This window comes from Gadus macrocephalus, chromosome 8 (genome assembly GCF_031168955.1).
Source record: "Gadus macrocephalus chromosome 8, ASM3116895v1".
Taxonomy (NCBI): Eukaryota; Metazoa; Chordata; class Actinopteri; order Gadiformes; family Gadidae; genus Gadus; species Gadus macrocephalus.
Window position 1 is genome coordinate 3197832 of NC_082389.1, and position 18853 is coordinate 3216684.

The following is an 18853-nucleotide window of genomic DNA, read 5'->3' on the forward strand; positions in this document are numbered from 1 at the left end:
CCCACACACACAGTCTACCTGTCTTTCTTGACCAGGGCACACAGTGACATGTCCTTTTTCTCTGCAGTCACCTTGACAACCATCACCTGTGGGACCCGAACGAGTTTGCCGTTTCCTGTTTCAGAATCATCATGTACTCCATCCAGGTAAAGCCCCGCCCCCTCTCCCACAGCCTCCAATCAAGAACTGTGTTTGTGTGTTTGTGTGTCTGTGTGTCTGTGTGTCTGTGTGTCTGTGTGTCTGTGTGTCTGTGCGCGTGCTAACACCACTCACTAGTTGTGAGTTGTTTGGTGACACGCAAACTTTTTTGCAAGGTCAATAGAAGCATATTTCCTATGTAACGTTATACTGTATAATTATATATTTATTATACCATATTATTATTATTTTATTTCTGGTAAGACTATAGACATTGGGACTCCAACCCACAACCTCTTGGTCGGCACCATAGCCACTAAACCAACCTTTTGTATACTAATCACAAGACGCCGTTATGCAATGGGACTTTTTTTAGATACAGGTGGCCTAGAGCCAGCAGACCTCGGGGATCGAACCCTGAACTGCGTCTCAACGTATGTGCTCCCCCCAGGCGCAGCACTCCCACCATGTGATCCAGCAGGTGCTGAACCACCTGGACACCCACGGCCGCAACACGCCCCGGGTCCGGGCCGGGATCGTCCAAGTGCTGCTGGAAACCGTTGCCATCGCCGCCAAGGGCTCTGTTGGTACGTCACTCTGTCACTATTAATACTCTGACCGCTCTAGCTCTGTAGAGCCTACATTAATACACTCTGACCGCGCTAGCTCTATAGAGCCTACATTAATACACTCTGACCGCTCTAGCTCTATAGAGCCTGCATTAATACACTCTGACCGCTCTAGCTCTATAGAGCCTGCATTAATACACTCTGACCGCTCTGGCTCTATAGAGCCTGTATTAATACACTCTGACCTCTCTTGCTCTATAGAGCCTGCATTAATGCACTTTGACCGCTCTAGCTCTATAGAGCCTGCATTAATACTCTGACCGCTCTAGCTCTATAGAGCCTGCATTAATGCACTCCTACCGCTCTAGCTCTATAGAGCCTGCATTAATACTTTGACCGCTCTAGCTCTATAGAGCCTGCATTAATACACTCTGACTGCTCTAGCTCTATAGAGCCTGCATTAATGCACTCTGACCGCTCTGGCTCTATAGAGCCTGTATTAATACACTCTGACCGCTCTAGCTCTATAGAGCCTGCATTAATACACTCTGACCGCTCTAGGTCTATAGAGTCAACATAATAACAAGTCACTCTGACCGCTCTAGGTCTATAGAGTCAACATAATAACAAGTCACTCTGACCGCTCTAGCTCTATAGAGCCCACATGAATACAAGAAACTCGGACCGCTCTAGGTCTATAGTCGACATAATAACAAGTCACTCTGAACGCTCTAGCTCTGTAGGCAAGGCAATTCTCCATCTCTTTCTTCTTTCTATCTCCGTCTCTCTAGCTCTCACTCCCTCTCCCTCTCTCTCCTACTCACTCTCCTTCTTGCTCCAGTGGATGTCATATTCAGTCTGCTCTGATGCTGTCGTCCTTGTGTTAATGTGTTGTTGTGTGATAATTAACACCCACCATTCAAGGATTTGTCATTCTCTATGAGTGACAAACGACACTCGACTCGTTCCGGAGAGAACTACCGCTGGCCGGTTGCAAATGGGTCTTTAACTGGTTCTGACTTGTTCCGGCCAGTCAGAGACGTGTTGTTTCGTACAGACTGCATGTTGTCTGTGTCAGGTGAATGGGTATCGAACATTAGCTAAAGTCTCCCCATGTGTGCTGCTGTTCCAAACCCCTAAAACCCTTCAGACCAATAAAGAAACTTTTGACAGGTTTGACTCAAGAGTTCAAAAGACCAAACCCCTTCGAACCGGAATACCAGACTCCAACCAACCTCTGGCTGGGTATGTGACCGTAGCTAGTTAGCTAGATAGCATAGCTCCCTCCTGGTTAAGTATGTGACCGTAGCTAGTTATCATAGCGCCCTCCACCATTTAGGGATGTTACTGTCGCTAAATAGCATAGTTCCCACCTCTGGTTATGTAAGTGACTGTAGCTAGCTAACTAGAAGGCATAGCTGCCACCGCTGGTTACGTATGTGACTGTAGCTAGCTCGCTAGATAGCATAGCTCCCACCTCCAGTTAGGTATGTGACTGTAGAGAGCTAGCTAGATAGCATAGCTCTGACTTCTGTTTATGTATATGAGCATAGCTATTTAGCTAGATAGCATATCTCCCTCCTCCAGTGAAGTATGTGACTTTTGCTAGCTCGCTTGATAGCATAGCTCCCACCTCCGGTTTAGTATGTGAGTGTAGCTAGCTAGCTTAATAGATAGCATAGCTTCCACCTCTGTTTATGTATGGACCGTAGCTAGCTAGCTAGGTAGCATAGCTCCCACCTTTAGCTGGATATGTGACTGTAGCTAGTTTGCTAGATAGCTTCGTACCTGTTAGGGTTTCGAGAGCGTGACCATTGACCGCTGGTCCACCTTGTGTGTGTGTGTGTACTCCTGGCTAGTGTGTGTTTACTGATGGTGTGTGTGTTCTCCAGGCTTGTGTGCATGTTACCTGATGCGGTGTGTGTTCTCCAGGCTTGTGTGTGTGTTACCTGATGCGGTGTGTGTTCTCCAGGCTTGTGTGTGTGTGTGTTAACTGATGCGGTGTGTGTTCTCCAGGCTTGTGTGCGTGTTAACTGATGGTGTGTGTGTTCTCCAGCCTTGTGCGTGTGTTAACTGATGCGGTGTGTGTTCTCCAGGCGTGTGTGTGTGTGTTACCTGATGCGGTGTGTGTTCTCCAGGCTTGTGTGTGTGTGTGTGTTTGTGTTAACTGATGCAGTGTGTGTTCTCCAGGCTTGTGTGTGTGTTAACTGATGCAGTGTGTGTTCTCCAGGCTTGTGTGTTCGTTAACTGATGGTGTGTGTGTGTGTTACCGGATGAGGTGTGTGTTCTCCAGGCTTGTGTGTGTGTGTAAACTGATGAGGTGTGTTCTCCAGGCTTGTGCGCGTGTTAACTGATGGTGTGTGTTCTCCAGGCTTGTGTGTGTGTTTACTGATGGTGTGTGTGTTCTCCAGGCTTGTGTGTGTGTTACTGATGCGGCGTGTGTTCTCCAGGCTTGTGTTAACTGATGGTGTGTGTTCTCCAGGTTTGTGTGTGTGTTACTGATGCGGTGTGTGTTCTCCAGGCTTGTGTGTTTGTTAACTGATGCGGTGTGTGTTCTCCAGGCTTGTGTGTGTGTTCTCCAGGCTTGTGCTTGTGTTAACTGATGAGGTGTGTCCTCCAGGCTTGTGTGTGTGTTAACTGATGGTGTGTGTGTTCTCCAGGCTTGTGCGTGTGTTAACTGATGAGGTGTGTCCTCCAGGCTTGTGTGTGCGTTAACTGATGGTGTGTGTGTTCTCCAGGCCCCACAGTGTTGGAGGTCTTCAACACGCTGCTGAAGCACCTGAGGATCAGCGTGGACCTGGAGCTGGGGGAGGGGCCTCGCCGGGCGTCGGCCGCCAGCGTGTCGTCAGGGCGATTCAAGGAGAGCGAGGAGCGCATCGTCCAGAACGCCATCATTCAGACCATCGGTACCACAAAACTTTATTGAAACGGTTTCCGTAACACCACCATACAGACCGTCGGTACAACATACTTTATTTACTTATTTAAACTTTATTGAAACGGTTCCGGAACACCGTCATACAGTCCAGGGGTCTTCAACGTTTTCCAGGCCAAGGACCCCCAAACTGATGGAGGGATGGAGCGGGGACCCCCTACTTATATATTGTATAAAATGTGTGTTTTATATTAAACTGGTCCTATGGTGCTGTCATGCCAAATTTGTACCGGCTGCCAAATTTGTACCGGCCTACGTCATCAGTTGTTGACAAATTCCAAACCTGCCTGGCAACAGACGACGAGATTGTCTGTTGCCGGGCAACGGGCGATCGAGTCGAATGACTTAGGAAGGTTTCTTGAACATTCGCAAACTTTCATGCTGGTTCATTGCACTCCTTCATTGAGCGTGACAAGACAGGTTTTTGAAACCTGCTTTAAACACTCAGTTTACTAGCTAAATTCGATTAAACAATTCAATACAATACAAATATAAAGTAAAAACAAGTGTTATGTATTTCTTATCACTCCGCAAATAGTCCGGCAACTTATCAACCCCAGCGTGTCCGGTTGCTAAGCGGCGTCAACGTCTTTGTCCGAATATTTCTCTGCTGATGGCTTATCTTCCCGATAATGACCGGCGTTCTGTACATTATCCCTTGCGTAACAGCACTCTCTCTCTCTCTCTCTCCCAAAAGTCTTGGCTGCGCACACTCATCCAAATACGTATTATTTTCGGCGGAGGCGGGGGTAGATATAAAGACCGGACGAGAACTGTCCTTCTTAATTGGAGGAGCAGGCAGAGAAAAGCTCTCTGCTGGGCTTTCATTACAAATACATAAAAGTGTCGCAGCCAGTCCAGATGTGTCAGGTGTGCGGCCTCCTTTGTTCTTATGTTCAATACTATTGTCTAGCACCTGTGGATTACCTTTGGATGTGCGAAACACCCATCTTTTAAGGTGTGCGCGAGAGACATACGAACGTACCACTTATGTTAATGCCATACATATAGCACATTCGCATGATAGGAATAGATCCATTCCGATTAGAAATCGGATCCAAAGTGTCCATGTAAACGCGGCTAGTGTGTTGGATTCATGTTAATGTGTATTTAAAGACGTTTCAATTTGTGGAAAAAATTGCGGGGGAATATAAAAAAAAAGGTCTAATCAACCAAAACTTTCGCGACTGCAGTACCTCTGCGGACCCCCTGTTGAAGACCTCTGATACAGACCATCGGTACCACAAAACTTTATTTAAACGGTTCAGTAAAACCATCATACAGACCATCGGTACCACAAAACTTTATTTAAACGGTTCAGTAACACCATCATACAGACCATCGGTACCACAAAACTTTATTTAAACGGTTCCGTAACACCATCATACAGACCATCGGTACCACAAAACTTTATTTAAATGGTTCTTTAACGCCACACTTTCGTGTGTGTGTGTGTGTGTGTGTGTGTGTGTGTGTGTGTGTGTGTGTGTGTGTGTGTGTGTGTGTGTGTGTGTGTGTGTGTGTGTGTGTGTGTGTGTGTGTGCGCACAGGGTTCTTCGGCGGTAACCTTCCTGACTACCAGCGTGCGGAGGTGATGATGTTCATCATGGGGAAGATCCCGGTGTACGGGACACCCTGCCACTCCATGGACACGGTCAGGATAGGGTGAGACTCTACAAACAGCACTGACACAACACACAAGGCAGTGACGCTAAACACACAGCATTGACACAACACAAACGTCATATATATTACATTTTTTATATTTTATATATTTATCTTATGATATATATTTGTTAAAAAAAAAAAATTTACATTTCTTTTTTTCATCTATCTATACATTTATTTTATTTTATTTACCATATATATTTTTATATTCTATGTATTTTTTTTAAAATTATATTTAATTATATATATATATATATATATATAATGTCCCTCGGCTCTTTCTCTGTGTGTGTGTTCGGCTTGGGCTCGTTGGTCGTGTCTGACGATGCGTCTCCATCTCTGATCAGAGGATGACATCGTCTTCGGTTCCCCTCTCCTGAAGAGCGTTAGAACGTGGATCAGGGTGCAGCAAAAAGAGTAATAAAGTGTTCAGCAGAGCCGTGGTGGAGATGGGTTCCTTCAACACAGAGCAGAGCCATGGTGGAGATGGGTTCCTTCAACACAGAGCAGAGCCGTAGTGGAGACGGGTTCCTTCAACACAGAGCAGAGCCGTAGTGGAGACGGGTTCCTTCAACACAGAGCAGAGCCGTAGTGGAGACGGGTTCCTTCAACACAGAGCAGAGCCGTAGTGGAGACGGGTTCCTTCAACACAGAGCAGAGCCGTAGTGGAGACGGGTTCCTTCAACACAGAGCAGAGCCTCAGTGGAGACGGGTTCCTTCAACACAGAGCAGAGCCGTGGTGGAGACGGGTTCCTTCAACACAGAGCAGAGCCTTAGTGGAGACGGGTTCCTTCAACACAGAGCAGAGCCTTAGTGGAGACGGGTTCCTTCAACACAGAGCAGAGCCTTAGTGGAGACGGGTTCCTTCAACACAGAGCAGAGCCATGGTGGAGACGGGTTCCTTCAACACAGAGCAGAGCCGTGGTGGAGACGGGTTCCTTCAACACAGAGCAGAGCCGTGGTGGAGACGGGTTCCTTCAACACAGCCGTAATTTCCTTCATCATTGAAAGCCTATTTGATGAGAGACAGGGTGTTGTCAATAAGGGGGTCTCTCGGCCGAAGGCTCTGGGATTGAAAGGCCTGGGTTAAAAGGAATCCCTAACATTCAAGAGACCTCAAAGGAAACGGCGTCCGTGACGTTTGATTCCCGAGAAGGCAGCCCTCTGCTAAGAGGCTGGGGAGAGATGAGACGGGATGTTACCTATGGTCCCGGCTGGGGATTCAGGTGTCGGGGAAGACAGAACAGGACAGTAATGGCATTCAAAATAGATTTTACAACCGTTTTAAAAATGTACAAACATAATTTTTTTAAAAGCAAAAAAAAAATAATGCAGTAAAAAAACACGCGTCCAAAGGCTTCGGCTGACGTCGTTTTTGGGGGACTGCTCCTTTAAGAAGCCCCGTGCTGGGGGGGTGACTCAGACTGTGTGGTTGTCTGGTGTGTTGTTTCCGCTCCATGCCTCGGCCGAGCAATCTGCTGCCTCCAGGCCGTCTGAGGTTATCAGAACCAGAGTCTTCCTGAGGAAGTGTCCTGGTGATTTGAACCTAACTTTCATACCAGGCTGCCTTTGTCACTCCGGGGAAGTGGTTTCTGATTTAATTTGCAGGTGACTGAAAAGGTGTAGAAATAACCTGAACACTCTTCAGGTCTCCTCTCCTCTCTCCCTCGTCTCGTCTCCTCTCCTCTTTCTTCTCTCCTCGACTTATCTCATATCCCCTCTCTCCTCTGCTCTTCTGTCCCCCTCTCCCCTATCCTCTCGCTCCTGTCCCCCTCTCCTGTCTCCTCCTGCTCACAATGTCTGTGCTCTGTCCTCCTCTCCTCCTGCTCACTTTGTCTCTCCTCTGTGTCCTCCTGTTCAGTGTCTCTCCTCTCTCCTCCTCTCCCCTCTCCTCTCTCCCCTCCAACAGCCTCTCTCCTCTATGTCCTCCTGCTCCCTGCCTCTCTCCCCTCTCCTCTCCCCTCTCCTCCTCTCTCCCCTCTAACAGCCTCTCTCTCTGTCCTCCTGCTCACCGTGTCTCTCCTCTCCCCTCTCCTCACGCCTCCTCCCTCCCCTCTAACAGCCTCTCCCCTCTCTCCTCTCCTCTCCCCTCTCCTCCTCTCTCCCCTTTGACAGCCTCTCTCCCCTCTCCTCTCTCCCCTCTAACAGCCTCTCTCCTCTCTCCTCCTGCTCCCTGCGTCTCTCCTCTCCCGCCTCCTCCCTCCCCTCTAACATCCTCTCTCCCCTCTCCCCTCTCCTCCCTCCCCTCTGACAGCCTCTCTCTCTCTCCCCTCCCCTCTCCCCTCTAACAGCCTCTCTCTCTCCCCTCTCCTCCCTCCCCTCTAACAGCCTCTCTCTCTCCCCTCTCCTCCCTCCCCTCTGACAGCCTCTCTCTCTCTCTCTCTCTCTCTCTCTCCTCTCCTCTCCTCTCCTCTCCTCTCTCCCCTCTAACAGCCTCTCTCCTCTCCTCTCTCCTCTCCTCTCTCCCCTCTCCTCCCTCCCCTCTAACAGCCTCTCTCCCCTCCCCTCTCCTCCCTCCCCTCTGACAGCCTCTCTCTCTCTCTCTGCCCTCCTGCAGACACCAGGGCACCAAGAGGATCCAGACCATGCTGCTGAGCTCCCTCATCATGGTGAGTGAGATCCTAATCTGTTATCCCTTATTGCTGCCTGCCAGCGCCCCCGCACCCAGCCAGGGACAGCTCGCAGACGGGCCCATTAGCCGCCGCAGCAGACCAGAGCAATCGGGCCCTGATGTGCGGCCCGGTGGAGAGTGATGGGCAGGTGGTGTCTCACGGCTGCTGGATGGTGTGGGGTCACACTGCTTGGGTCCCAGCGGTATCGTCTTCTACTTCCAAATGCTGCGCTTACCCATCTCTACGGGCTAATGCCTCACATCTAGCCTGACTGCTAATGTAGAACCAGCCTACCATAGTACCTATGACCTTAAACGTCACTGTCCCTTATCCATCTCTAACATTATACCTAAACTAACCATCTCTAACATAATAACTAAACTTAACTATCTCTAACCTAAAACCTAAACCAACCATATCTAAGCCAAAGACTAAACCAACCATTTCTAACCTAATACCTAAACTAACCATCTCTAATCTACGACATTAAATTAACCATATCTAACCTAATTACTCAACCTAACGATCTTTTAACTAATACATCATCTATTATATTTAACCATCTCTAAACTTACACCGAAATAAAACATACTGCTGGATGTCATGAAATAAAAAATATATTTCTGTACATCGCTCTTACTCTGAAAGACATTTAATCTCTCAGACGGCCAAGCACAGCTGGGAACACACACACACACACACACACACACACACACACACACACACACACACACACACACACACACACACACACACACACACACACACACACACACACACACTCACTTTTAATTCCTGTGATTGACTGAATCATCTTTCCTGCTCTTCGCTCATCCTCCTTTCTTCTTACATCCGCCTCTTCTCTCCTCCGTGTCTTTCATCCTCTCCTCCTCCTCCCTGAGCCAACCCCTCTCCCCTCTCTGCATCCACCTTCCTCATCCTCCTCCTCTGGTCCTATCACTCCCCTCCAACTCCCCCTCAGAGTTGCAAGGTTTTAACGTCATGTGTATTCGAACAGACTTGGGCCCAATTCCATTTCTACCCCTTACCCTTGCCCCTCCCCCTTGTTTTGAAGGGGTAAGGGGAAGGGGGAAGGGGAAGGGGGAAGGGGAAGGGTAAGGGGTAAGGGGTAGAAATGGGATTGGGCCTTAGGATTTGTAGCAACATGTAAACTACTGCCAAACACTAAATGAATTACTACTCAGCGCTCAGGGGGGGAAACACTGGCTTAGGGTGGTAGGACAGAGGGGTCAGAGTTCAAAGGTTCGGTGTCTTGTGTTGACTGCAGGTGACCTCCGGGTTCAAGTCTAAGACCATGGTGGCGGCCCTGCCCCCCCCTTTCCTTGAGCCGCTCTTCTCCATCTCCCTGATGGAGGACAGCGAGCTGCGCCAGCTGGTCCTGGAGATCCTGCACAACATCATCGATCGCCACGACAACCGCGCCAAGCTGCGCGGCATCAGGTACCGCTCAGTTGCTAGGCATCCGTCTGGGGGTGATGGTGTGTGTGTGTGTGTGTGTGTGTGTGTGTGTGTGTGTGTGTGTGTGTGCGTCTGTAAAGGCGTGCTGTGTGTGACACTCACAACACATGTCTTTATACACACATTAATCTATGTATGCAATGCAATTATAATTGGTGTATACCTAGTATTAATTGGTTTTGCATGGATTAGTGGTCCTGCTGTTCATTGCTCTCTGTCCTCGCCCCTCCAGAATCATCCCAAACGTGGCCGCTCTGAAGTTCAAGAGAGAAAAGATCTCGAAGCAAGACGTCGCCTTCATGAAAAAGGTACTAAGCTCTGCTGTCTGCCTGCCTGGGTGTTTTTGTCTGACTGCCTGACTGTCTGTCCATCAACCTGTCTGTCTGTCTTCCTGTCTGTCTGTTTCCATCCGACGGGGAAAACTCCAACCCTTCCAAAACCCATGAACCTGCGTGTTCAGATCTTCCACCAGCGTCTTTAGGAGGCGGTGCCTGTAACAGCTGCAGGCGTGACGCAGCTGAACCACGCATGAATAGCGCCTGAATGGTCCTGTGCTGCCGTCTGGGCCCTCCAGGGTGGAGAGGTTGTCGGGGGCTCAATGGAGGCCCTCCAGCCCGCCGCCTCCTCTCCTGGCCTGGGGAGACGCGGAGCTCTCAGGGCCTGGGGAGCCTTTAGGGAAGGAGGCGGTCACTAGGAAGTCACCTGGTTATCAGCACCACCCAGGAGCCCAGTCTAGCAGCCACAGACTGGGGTGGTACTGGGCAGCTCCCAGTTCCACCAGTAGAATAATGTGGCTATACTGACCAGCTCCCAGTGTCCACCAATAGAAGACTGTGGCACTCCTTTTAAGTTACGTTTTTTAAACCCATTTTTTCGGTTGTTTTTTTTTTGCCTTCAGTTGAAACCTGTGATTAAATCTGCTCTTCAGCTTCGATTGCCGGTTGTGTCTGTCAACGTCTCGTCTAAGAGGTCGAGCAGCCGCACAAAGCTCTGTCTATCAGAGTGTTGGGTTGCTATATAATCTCTGCCTGCTTCAGCAGAGACGTTGTTGTTGTTGTTATGCTTTGCTCCATGCCAGCGTCTGCCATCCAGGAGCCGTCAGGCTCAGGTCTTCACTCTGTTGGTCTGCCCGTTAGTCATTATGCAGATTCTCTTGGTATATGATTAAAGGTTGGATGAATGTTTTTTGGCAGACGGAACCGTAGACAGAAGCGATGCCCAGATCTGTACCACAGCTATCCCAGATAAACCGTGCTTCGTTCCTGATTACTTTCACCTGGTTTTTACTAGTTGGCTCCTATTTAAATACAGTAATCTCCACCTGATGTTGACTAGTTAGCTCCTGGTTTGCTACAGTAATATCCACCTAGTTAGCTCCTGGGTAACTCCTGGTTAGCTATAGTTATCAGCACCTGATGGCTACTAGTTAGCTCCTGGATAGCTGCTACAGTCATCTACACCTGATGCAGTGTCTCCCCTATATGCAACACTGCATTTTTTATTTTATTTTTTTTGCAGTGGCGCTGACAATCCAGCAGCGGCAGTGCGCCTCTGCTGGATTGTCAGCCTGGTTAGCTACAGATGACTGTAGCTAACCAGGAGCTAACTAGTAGACATCAGGTACTGATTACTATAGCAAACCGGGAGTTAACCAGGAGCTAACTAGGTGGATATTACTGTAGCAAACCAGGAGCTAACTTGTCAACATCAGGTGGAGATAACTGTATTTAACCAGGAGCCAACTAGTAGGACCCAGGTGAAAGTAATCAGGAACGAAGCAGTTTATCTGGGATAGCTGCAGTACTGATCTGGTCATCGCTTCTGTCTACGATTCTGCCGCTGCTGGATTGTCAGCACCACTGCAAAAAAAAAATTGCAGAAAAAAAAAGTTTCTGCCAAGTTCAAGGCAAATTTGCACAATGATCTGGTCTCAGCAGATACCTTGACTCTGTTGGTTGTTATGTCACACTTGGAAGCTCAATCTGTACACTTTTCCTAAAAACATTCACAAGAAGTAACCATTAAAGGGTTATTTTTCAAAAATGTAGGGGATTGGTAGGGGAAACACTGCCTGATGTCTACCTATTTGCTCCTGGATAACTCGTAGACTGCATCTCCACCTGCAGCCTACTAGGCGTGCAGAGATGTGTGCCTGTCTTCTGAGTAAGATTAGAAGCTTATTAAAAAGGTAATTCTATCCACCTCACCTCCTCGTCGTAGCGGTTCCCACTGCGTTGTACCGCACCAGCCGCCGGCAGAAGTACCACTGGCAGATGCTTACCACCTCACAATGCTCCCTGGTTGGTTACCATGGGTTACCATCTGGTCAGGTCTTTGAGGACCAGGCCTCGGTGGGTCTGGTCCCCTCCTGGTCCGGGGGTCGGTCCTCCGGCATGGCTCCAGCCTTGTCCTCCACCACGCCGCGTTCGGCACACCTCTCCCTGCCGGCCGGCATCATTAGCGGTCGCTAATTGCGGTCGTCATGGATGAATAGCGCGCAGTCTTCTGCAGACAGAATGACTCCAGAGAACAGAGGCTCCTCCACCGCCGGAGAGCCAGGAAGCTCCTCTCCGTGAGCGTGTGAAGGGGAAACACCTGGGAGGGGGCTGGATGTTTCACCTTTACACCTCGGGAGGGAAGAGAACACACTTTCATCCTTCATGGTGGCCATGCATAACTCCATGGAGATTATGCATGGCCACCATGCCTTCTCCCTCCTCTTGCTCCTCCTGTTCTTGCTCCTACTCCTCCTGCTCTTACTCCTTCTCCTCTGTGGCCAATCAGTTCAGGGTGTTTCTCGGCTTGTCTTTATAAATTGTTTTGTATAATATTTGTACTTTTGACGCACAGACCAACACACAGAAATAACTGTCAAAACTCACTCACACTTTGTATTGTTCTCTCCTCATCTGTCCCCTCCTCTCTCTTTGTCTTCTCTCCTTCTCCTCTTCACCTTTCATCCCCTCTCTCCTCTTCCTCTTCCACCTCCTGCTTGTCCTTTAACTCCTCCTGTCTCCTCCTCCATCCTCCTCCTGTCTCCTCCTCCTCCTGTCTCCTCCACCTCCTCCACCTCCTGTCTCCTCCTCCTGTCTCCTCTTCCTCCTCCTCCTGTCTCCTCTTCCTCCCCCTCCTGTCTCCTCTTCCTCTCTTCCTCCTGTCTCCTCCTCCCCCTCCTCTTCCTCCTCCTCCTGTCTCTTCCTCCTCCCCCTCCTGTCTCCTCCTCCTCCCCCTCCTGTCTCCTCCTGTCTCCTCCTCCTCCTCCTGTCTCCTCCTCCTCCTGTCTCCTCCTCCTGTCTCCTCCTCCTCCTCCTGTCTCCTCCTCCTCCTGTCTCCTCCTCCTCCCCCTCTTCCTCCCCCTCTTCCTCCCCCTCCTGTCTCCTCCTCCTGTCTCCTCCTCCTCCTTCTTCTCCTCCTCAGCATGGCCAGCAGCTGTACCGCCACATCTACCTGGGCTCCAAGGAGGAGGACAACGTCCACAAGAACTACGAGCTGCTGTTCACCACGCTGGCCGTGCTCACCATCGAGCTGACCAACGAGGAGGTGGTCATCGACCTCATCCGGCTTGCCATCGCTCTGCAGGTACCGCCCGGGGGTCGGGGGTCACAGGGGTCACAGGGCAAACCTTCCTCCCTGTCAGGTTATGGTTTTTGTACTGAGGAAGGGGATGAACAACTCAAAGTTTATGGCGGCAGCAGCTCAGGAGGTGGAGCGGGTTTCGGCCGGTAACAGGAAGGTTGCTAGTTCGATCCCCGGCTCCTCCTAGCTGAGTGTCGAGGTGTCCCTGAGCGTGAGGCCTCACCCTGACTGCTCCCGACGAGCTGGCTGTCGCCCTGCGTGGATGACACCGCCGTCGGTGTGTGCATGAATGGTCGTAGGTCGCTTTGGATAAAAGCGTCAGCAAAATCCCCTAAATGTAAATATAAAAACTTGTTTGAACTGGTGAAGGAGGAACCAAGGGGAAGAACAACTCAAAGTGAGAATACATAAAGAAGGGACTAGAAGTAGGAGTTGAGAAGATGATTGCTCTTTTGTGTTTTTTTTTTCTCTAATTCACCAAAATAAAAACTCCAGCCGCTTTTCATTTGACTGCAGGTCCTTAATGATCGCAGATGACATTAGGGACCTGCCGTCTTTGGACCCCCTGCTGGGACTGAATGACAAACAAAAAGTGTTAGGATGGCAGGCACCTACACACACGCAGCCAACGACGTTAAAAGCCACACAGGCAAACACACACAGAAATAACAACAGGCATCACACGCGCATCCCGACAAGACAACAAAAACCCTGTTCAGGTTCCTCTCACAGCAGGTATTTATCAGTTAGTAACTGTCACACACACAGACACACCGACAGATAGCCTCCTGCTGGTTCAAACGATCGCTGCTCGCTCCCCCGTCTGCAGCAGTGTGAGGGGTGTGAGGAGGCCGGTCTGTTCTCATGTCCTCAGGTCAAAGGTCGTCGGAGGGTCATCCCAGTGTCAGCAGTGGGGTGGGAATCCCCTTCTCCTCCTCCTCTCCTTTACAATTTCCTCATATCTTATCCTATTCCACTCTCCTCCTCATCCCTTGTCCTATTCCTATTCCTCCTCCTCCTCCTTCTTATCTCTCCTCCTCCTCATCTCCTCTCCACTCTCTTCCTCATCCCTTGTCCAACTCCTATTCCTCCTCCTCCTCCTCTTTCTCATCTCTCCACTCTCTTCCTCATCTCTTATCCTATTCCTCTCCCCCTTATCTCTCCTCCACTCTCCTCCTCATCCCTTGTCCTATTCCTATTCCTATTCCTCCTCCTCCTTCTCCTTCTTATCTCTCCTCCTCCTCATCTCTCCACTCTCTTCCTCATCTCTTATCCTATTCCTCTCCTCCTTATCTCTCCTCCACTCTCTTCCTCATCCCTTGTCCTATTCCTCCTCCTCCTCCTCCTTCTTATCTCTCCTCCTCCTCATCTCCTCTCCACTCTCCTCCTCATCTCTTATCCTATTCCTCTCCTCTCTCCTCATCTCCCCTCCTCTCATCAGCCCCTCTCTCCTCTGAAGAACGCTGTACCTCCATGACAGACTAGAGCATATGGCTGCGCTGTAAGATCTGACAAAGACATCGTTCAAAGTCACAAAACTATTCCAATCATCAGGGACCGGAAACAAATGTTACGGTCAATTTAATGTTTTCATTTCTGTTTTTAATGGAACCGACTGAGGAAGACCCTTAATGTTCCACGGATGAGTAACGCTCTTAATATTGTCTTGTTTTTGTTTGCTTTTAGTGAATGAAGAAACAAAGTGGTTTTAGTTTTTTGAACAACTTACGAAAAGGAGATTTTAGATTTTGGCGTTATGAGCTCTGCATATTGATGAGACGGGGATCTTTAACGATTGAGTGGGTCGGGGATGAGTTAATAGTCGACCTCCTAAATCTGAGATGTGATTGGCTCCTGCAGGACATGGCGCTGGCCAATGAGGAGAGCATGCCCATGGTGATTCGCTGTGGCATCATGGCTCTGGTGGCGGCCTACCTCAACTTCCTGAGCCAGATGATCGCCAACCCGTCCTTCTGCCAGCACGTTAACAAGGTACGGCGCTAGCATGACTGTTATCTTCTGCCAGCACGTTAACAAGGTACGGCGCTAGCATGACTGTTATCTTCTGCCGCACGTTAACAAGGTACGGCGCTAGCATGACTGTTATCTTCTGCCGCACGTTAGCAAGGTACGGCACTAGCATGACTGTTATCTTCTGCCGCACGTTAGCAAGGTACGGCACTAGCATGACTGTTATCTTCTGCCGCACGTTAGCAAGGTACGGCGCTAGCAGTACATTGTTAGCTTATGCAAGCACGTTGGCAAGGTACGTAGCTAGCAGTACACTGTTGGCTTCTGCCAGCGCATTAGCATGGTATATCGATAGCAGGACTCTGTTAGCTTCTGAGGCACGTCAGCATGGTACATCTCTAACATGAATCTCCTCCATCTCGAGGTGGTGGAGCTGAGGAGCCTGGACGCCCCGCATCTCCTGCCCGAACACATCTTCAAAGACAAGTGTCCGTAAGTGCCCCTCCCCTCCTCCTCGCCTACCACTCTCCACTCTGGGCTGGTTTCACGTTCACACTGCTGCAACCGTAGCACCTTCGATCCCCAACATCTACAGCCTCCTCCGTAGGCGTCCTAGTGCATGATGTCCTATCTGCTCCTCGTGAAGACCCATTCATCTCAATTCACCATGTCACAACGGGTGTCCATAAAATGGCTGAATACTAAACATGAAAAAAACCCTGAAGGGAGTTAATTCTACTGGCTGAAGGATGTTTGGTCACCATGGAAACACTGTTTCTCCCCAGCCTCCCGGACTCTCTGGACAAGGAGGACCGGAGCCTGTACTTCCAGACGCTGGAGATTGCAGAGTGTCTTGCGGGACTAGGGTACAGCGTGGACCGGCTCTCCATCTCCTACGTCCCCCAGGTCACAGGTAAGACCTTCAGCTCCCCCGGGGGGGGTGCACCGGGCCATTACTGTCAACGCGTACACACTCGGGTTGCAGCTGGACTGAAAAGTCATTAAAGGCTCCCTGATTTGACCACCTGTTGTGATGTTGATTATCCATTAAAAGATCAACCTTCCAGTCTTCCAAGTGAACTGTTCCCCCTTGATGGGCTGGTGGGTGGCTCTAGCCTTCATGCTTCTGAGTGGACACTTCACACTTGTGATTTCCAAATGGCTTTTAATGGCTTATAATAATCATCCCTGGTCTCGAAGTAGAGGAAGGAAGCTGAACTTTTTAAGTCTCTTACTGTAGTTTCCTCTTACCAAAACAACTTTACTACATAGGAGTGAGATTCATCATCTAAAGAACATTATTTTGAAGTTGTTCTCTAATCTCTTGAAAGAGCTTAATTCACTGTGCTTATGAAGACCCAGAGAAGCTCTTGGAAGCCAACGTCTGTTGTAGTTTGTTTACTGTGAAGGAAGAGGAGATCACTGTTATCGTCCTCTTCAAGGATTTGTTATCATTTCAATTTCTGCCTCATGGGATTTCTCTGGAGAATTCGAATTTGAAAATTTTCTGCTGAAATAAAAGACATGTAAACATGTCTGAAACCAATTTCAGGAGGCCAGGGGCCTGTACAAACAACCTCGATTACTGGGTTAGCGAGGTATGTTGCGCTCAAAGCCTGGGTTAGCTGGGACACGAAAGTACATCTCTTTTAGCGTTGCGGTATTACCATGGGGACTTATGCCCTCAACCAAACCTGGTCGGGAGCAGGTCTATCGGGAGATCAGCTTAGTCTATCGGGAGATCGGCTACTTAAAGCGACGTGTAGCTTCCTCGCCCCTCCTCTGACAATGGCGTCACCGTTAGTGGGTGTTCCCGTGGACCTCGGAGCCCGTATCGTACAGGGGTCTCCGACAGAGGCTCTCTCGGGACCGATCCCTTGGCATTGCCTGAGAATATTCTTTATGAGAGAGACAGGTTCTCGTCAGAGGGTATTCGCTATTTGATCGTCCTTGTTGGACCTTATGTAGACAATGCTTACTGTTGCGCATTGTGTCTCCGTGACAGAGTGCTAGAGTGGAGGTAGCGCGTCAGTCTTGAACATATGCGCGGGGCGTTCGACTCCCAAGTGACGCGCATTTATGTGAAGCTTAAAAAGTCCCAATTCACATGCATATGGAATACTTATTCATCAAAGGTTATGAAATTATATTTTTGTGCTTATTTCGAAATTCAACCCATATTTTCAAGGCCGCGCTGGCACCACATCTATGGGGGTAAAAGGCATGATGATGAACCGGCGAGATTTGAACCCCGGTCGCTGGCGTTCGGGTCTTATACTAATCCACGACGCCACCGCCGGTACCTCTCAGCGGTTGAAAACATATGCAATACATTTCTTACATAGGGTGTATTTAAATTGAATTCCCTAAATTATAGAATAAGGCAGGTTGGACTTTTCTTATGCATTTTGAAATCATCATCATTCTATTGGGTTTAATGGCGAACAATTCTGCATTTGCCATAGTTATTTAATAGACAATATGCATAATCATTTCACTTATACGCATTTGTATAGACTGCTTGATATATCCAGTTTGTAAAGGTGAATAAAATGACACGATAAACGGCCCTTTCACATGAACGTGCATTGAACCTTAAGCGGAAAACCTGGCTCGACTAATCGAATCCTAAGTGAGCTTCATAGTACCATTTAACTCTGATCGCGAGCTGCGTCTGTCTATCCAGGCTTTCCCAAGAAAGCCTGGGTATGTTCAGCGAGGTTCGTAGTATACCCCACTGATCAGAAGCCTCTATAAAGTTAAAACTCTGGCTGTGCAGTGACGGGACACGGTCGCTCAGACACACCGTCACCGCGAAGTCCTGGAAAATGTCCTGGAGTTACGGATCAACCCCTTCAAACTAAAATACACATCATCAGTAGGATGGATTATTACACTGATTCAATATTTATGTTTTAAGGTGCCAAAAAAAAACAGCAGCCTTCCAGTTCTTTCTGAATACCTCAATTGATTCTTGTATCCTTCAAGTTCTCCTTGCATTTGAAGGATGCAAGAAGTATATCTGGGGAGTCATCGTAATAACAGTATTAACACGTTAACTTTCTTCTGTCAAACAAGTCCTGTACACGGTAGGCAAGATTCTTCACAAGTGCAAACAGTCATCAAGAGGTAACCAATCACCTGATCCCCGGCTTATCAATAGGTCCCTGTGATCGCTGTAGACAAACTCCTTGTTAAACAGAACTGTGCTGTATCAATAGATATGTGTCTGATCAATAGATCATGCAATAGGGAATTTCCCTTATCAATAGGTCCCTCTGATCACTGTGTAGAATCCATCCACTGTAGAGGATCCGTCCCTTATCAATAAACCCCAATAACCTCCCCCAGTATGTAGCCCCCGTCCCCCCTCCCCTAGCCACACCTCCACCAGTGTGGTGTCAGTGGAGCCCCGTGGTCCTGTACCTCGGTATCTCTGTGAAGTGGCCCCGGAGGGGCTCCAGCTGATTGATGACAGATCTGTCAGGAGTGGCCGTTAGAGAGGGCCTGACGTGTTGAATCCGTGCCGGAGGTTCGTCTGATGGAACAGCTCCAGATAGCCGTGGATGGCATTTAAGTCTGTCATCATCACCGGCTTCTTACGAGCGGCGCTTTGATCTCTTTGAGGTACCTGATGATAGGCAGCTCCAACCCGGACAAACCCTCTCGTTTCGGTCCCCTCGGATGGACGAGGACAGAGAGGGGGGGGGGGGGGGCTATTCATGTCTTTCCAGCCATGTGATGAGACATGAAGATCTCGACTACAATGACCTTTGCGTCAAGCAGCTATTCACGATGTGAATCGTGAATAGTCTGCTCTTCTGAGTAACTACACATCTCATGCTTTCTCGTACAGATTGGAATTTCTAAGAGTCGCATAATGCGTGAGTCAAATGGCATGAGAC

General features: G+C 49.1%; 1 protein-coding gene across 4 annotated transcripts in view; it reads left to right on the forward strand.

The window, feature by feature from the left end:
* The window catches only part of efr3a (EFR3 homolog A (S. cerevisiae)), a 77950-nt gene that overhangs the window by 47028 nt on the left and 12069 nt on the right, over nucleotides 1-18853 (forward strand). Inside the window, exons 8-20 of one of the 4 annotated variants that reach the window (XM_060058054.1) lie at nucleotides 68-146; nucleotides 590-725; nucleotides 1881-1952; nucleotides 3446-3613; nucleotides 5193-5307; nucleotides 7868-7919; nucleotides 9211-9383; nucleotides 9634-9709; nucleotides 12819-12980; nucleotides 14838-14969; nucleotides 15373-15440; nucleotides 15734-15861; nucleotides 18027-18077. In XM_060058054.1, coding sequence (XP_059914037.1) covers nucleotides 68-146; nucleotides 590-725; nucleotides 1881-1952; nucleotides 3446-3613; nucleotides 5193-5307; nucleotides 7868-7919; nucleotides 9211-9383; nucleotides 9634-9709; nucleotides 12819-12980; nucleotides 14838-14969; nucleotides 15373-15440; nucleotides 15734-15861; nucleotides 18027-18077 — 1412 coding nt within the window. The remainder of the gene's footprint in view (nucleotides 1-67; nucleotides 147-589; nucleotides 726-1880; nucleotides 1953-3445; nucleotides 3614-5192; nucleotides 5308-7867; nucleotides 7920-9210; nucleotides 9384-9633; nucleotides 9710-12818; nucleotides 12981-14837; nucleotides 14970-15372; nucleotides 15441-15733; nucleotides 15862-18026; nucleotides 18078-18853) is intronic. The other 3 variants (XM_060058056.1, XM_060058055.1, XM_060058057.1) reach the window with 3 other exon arrangements.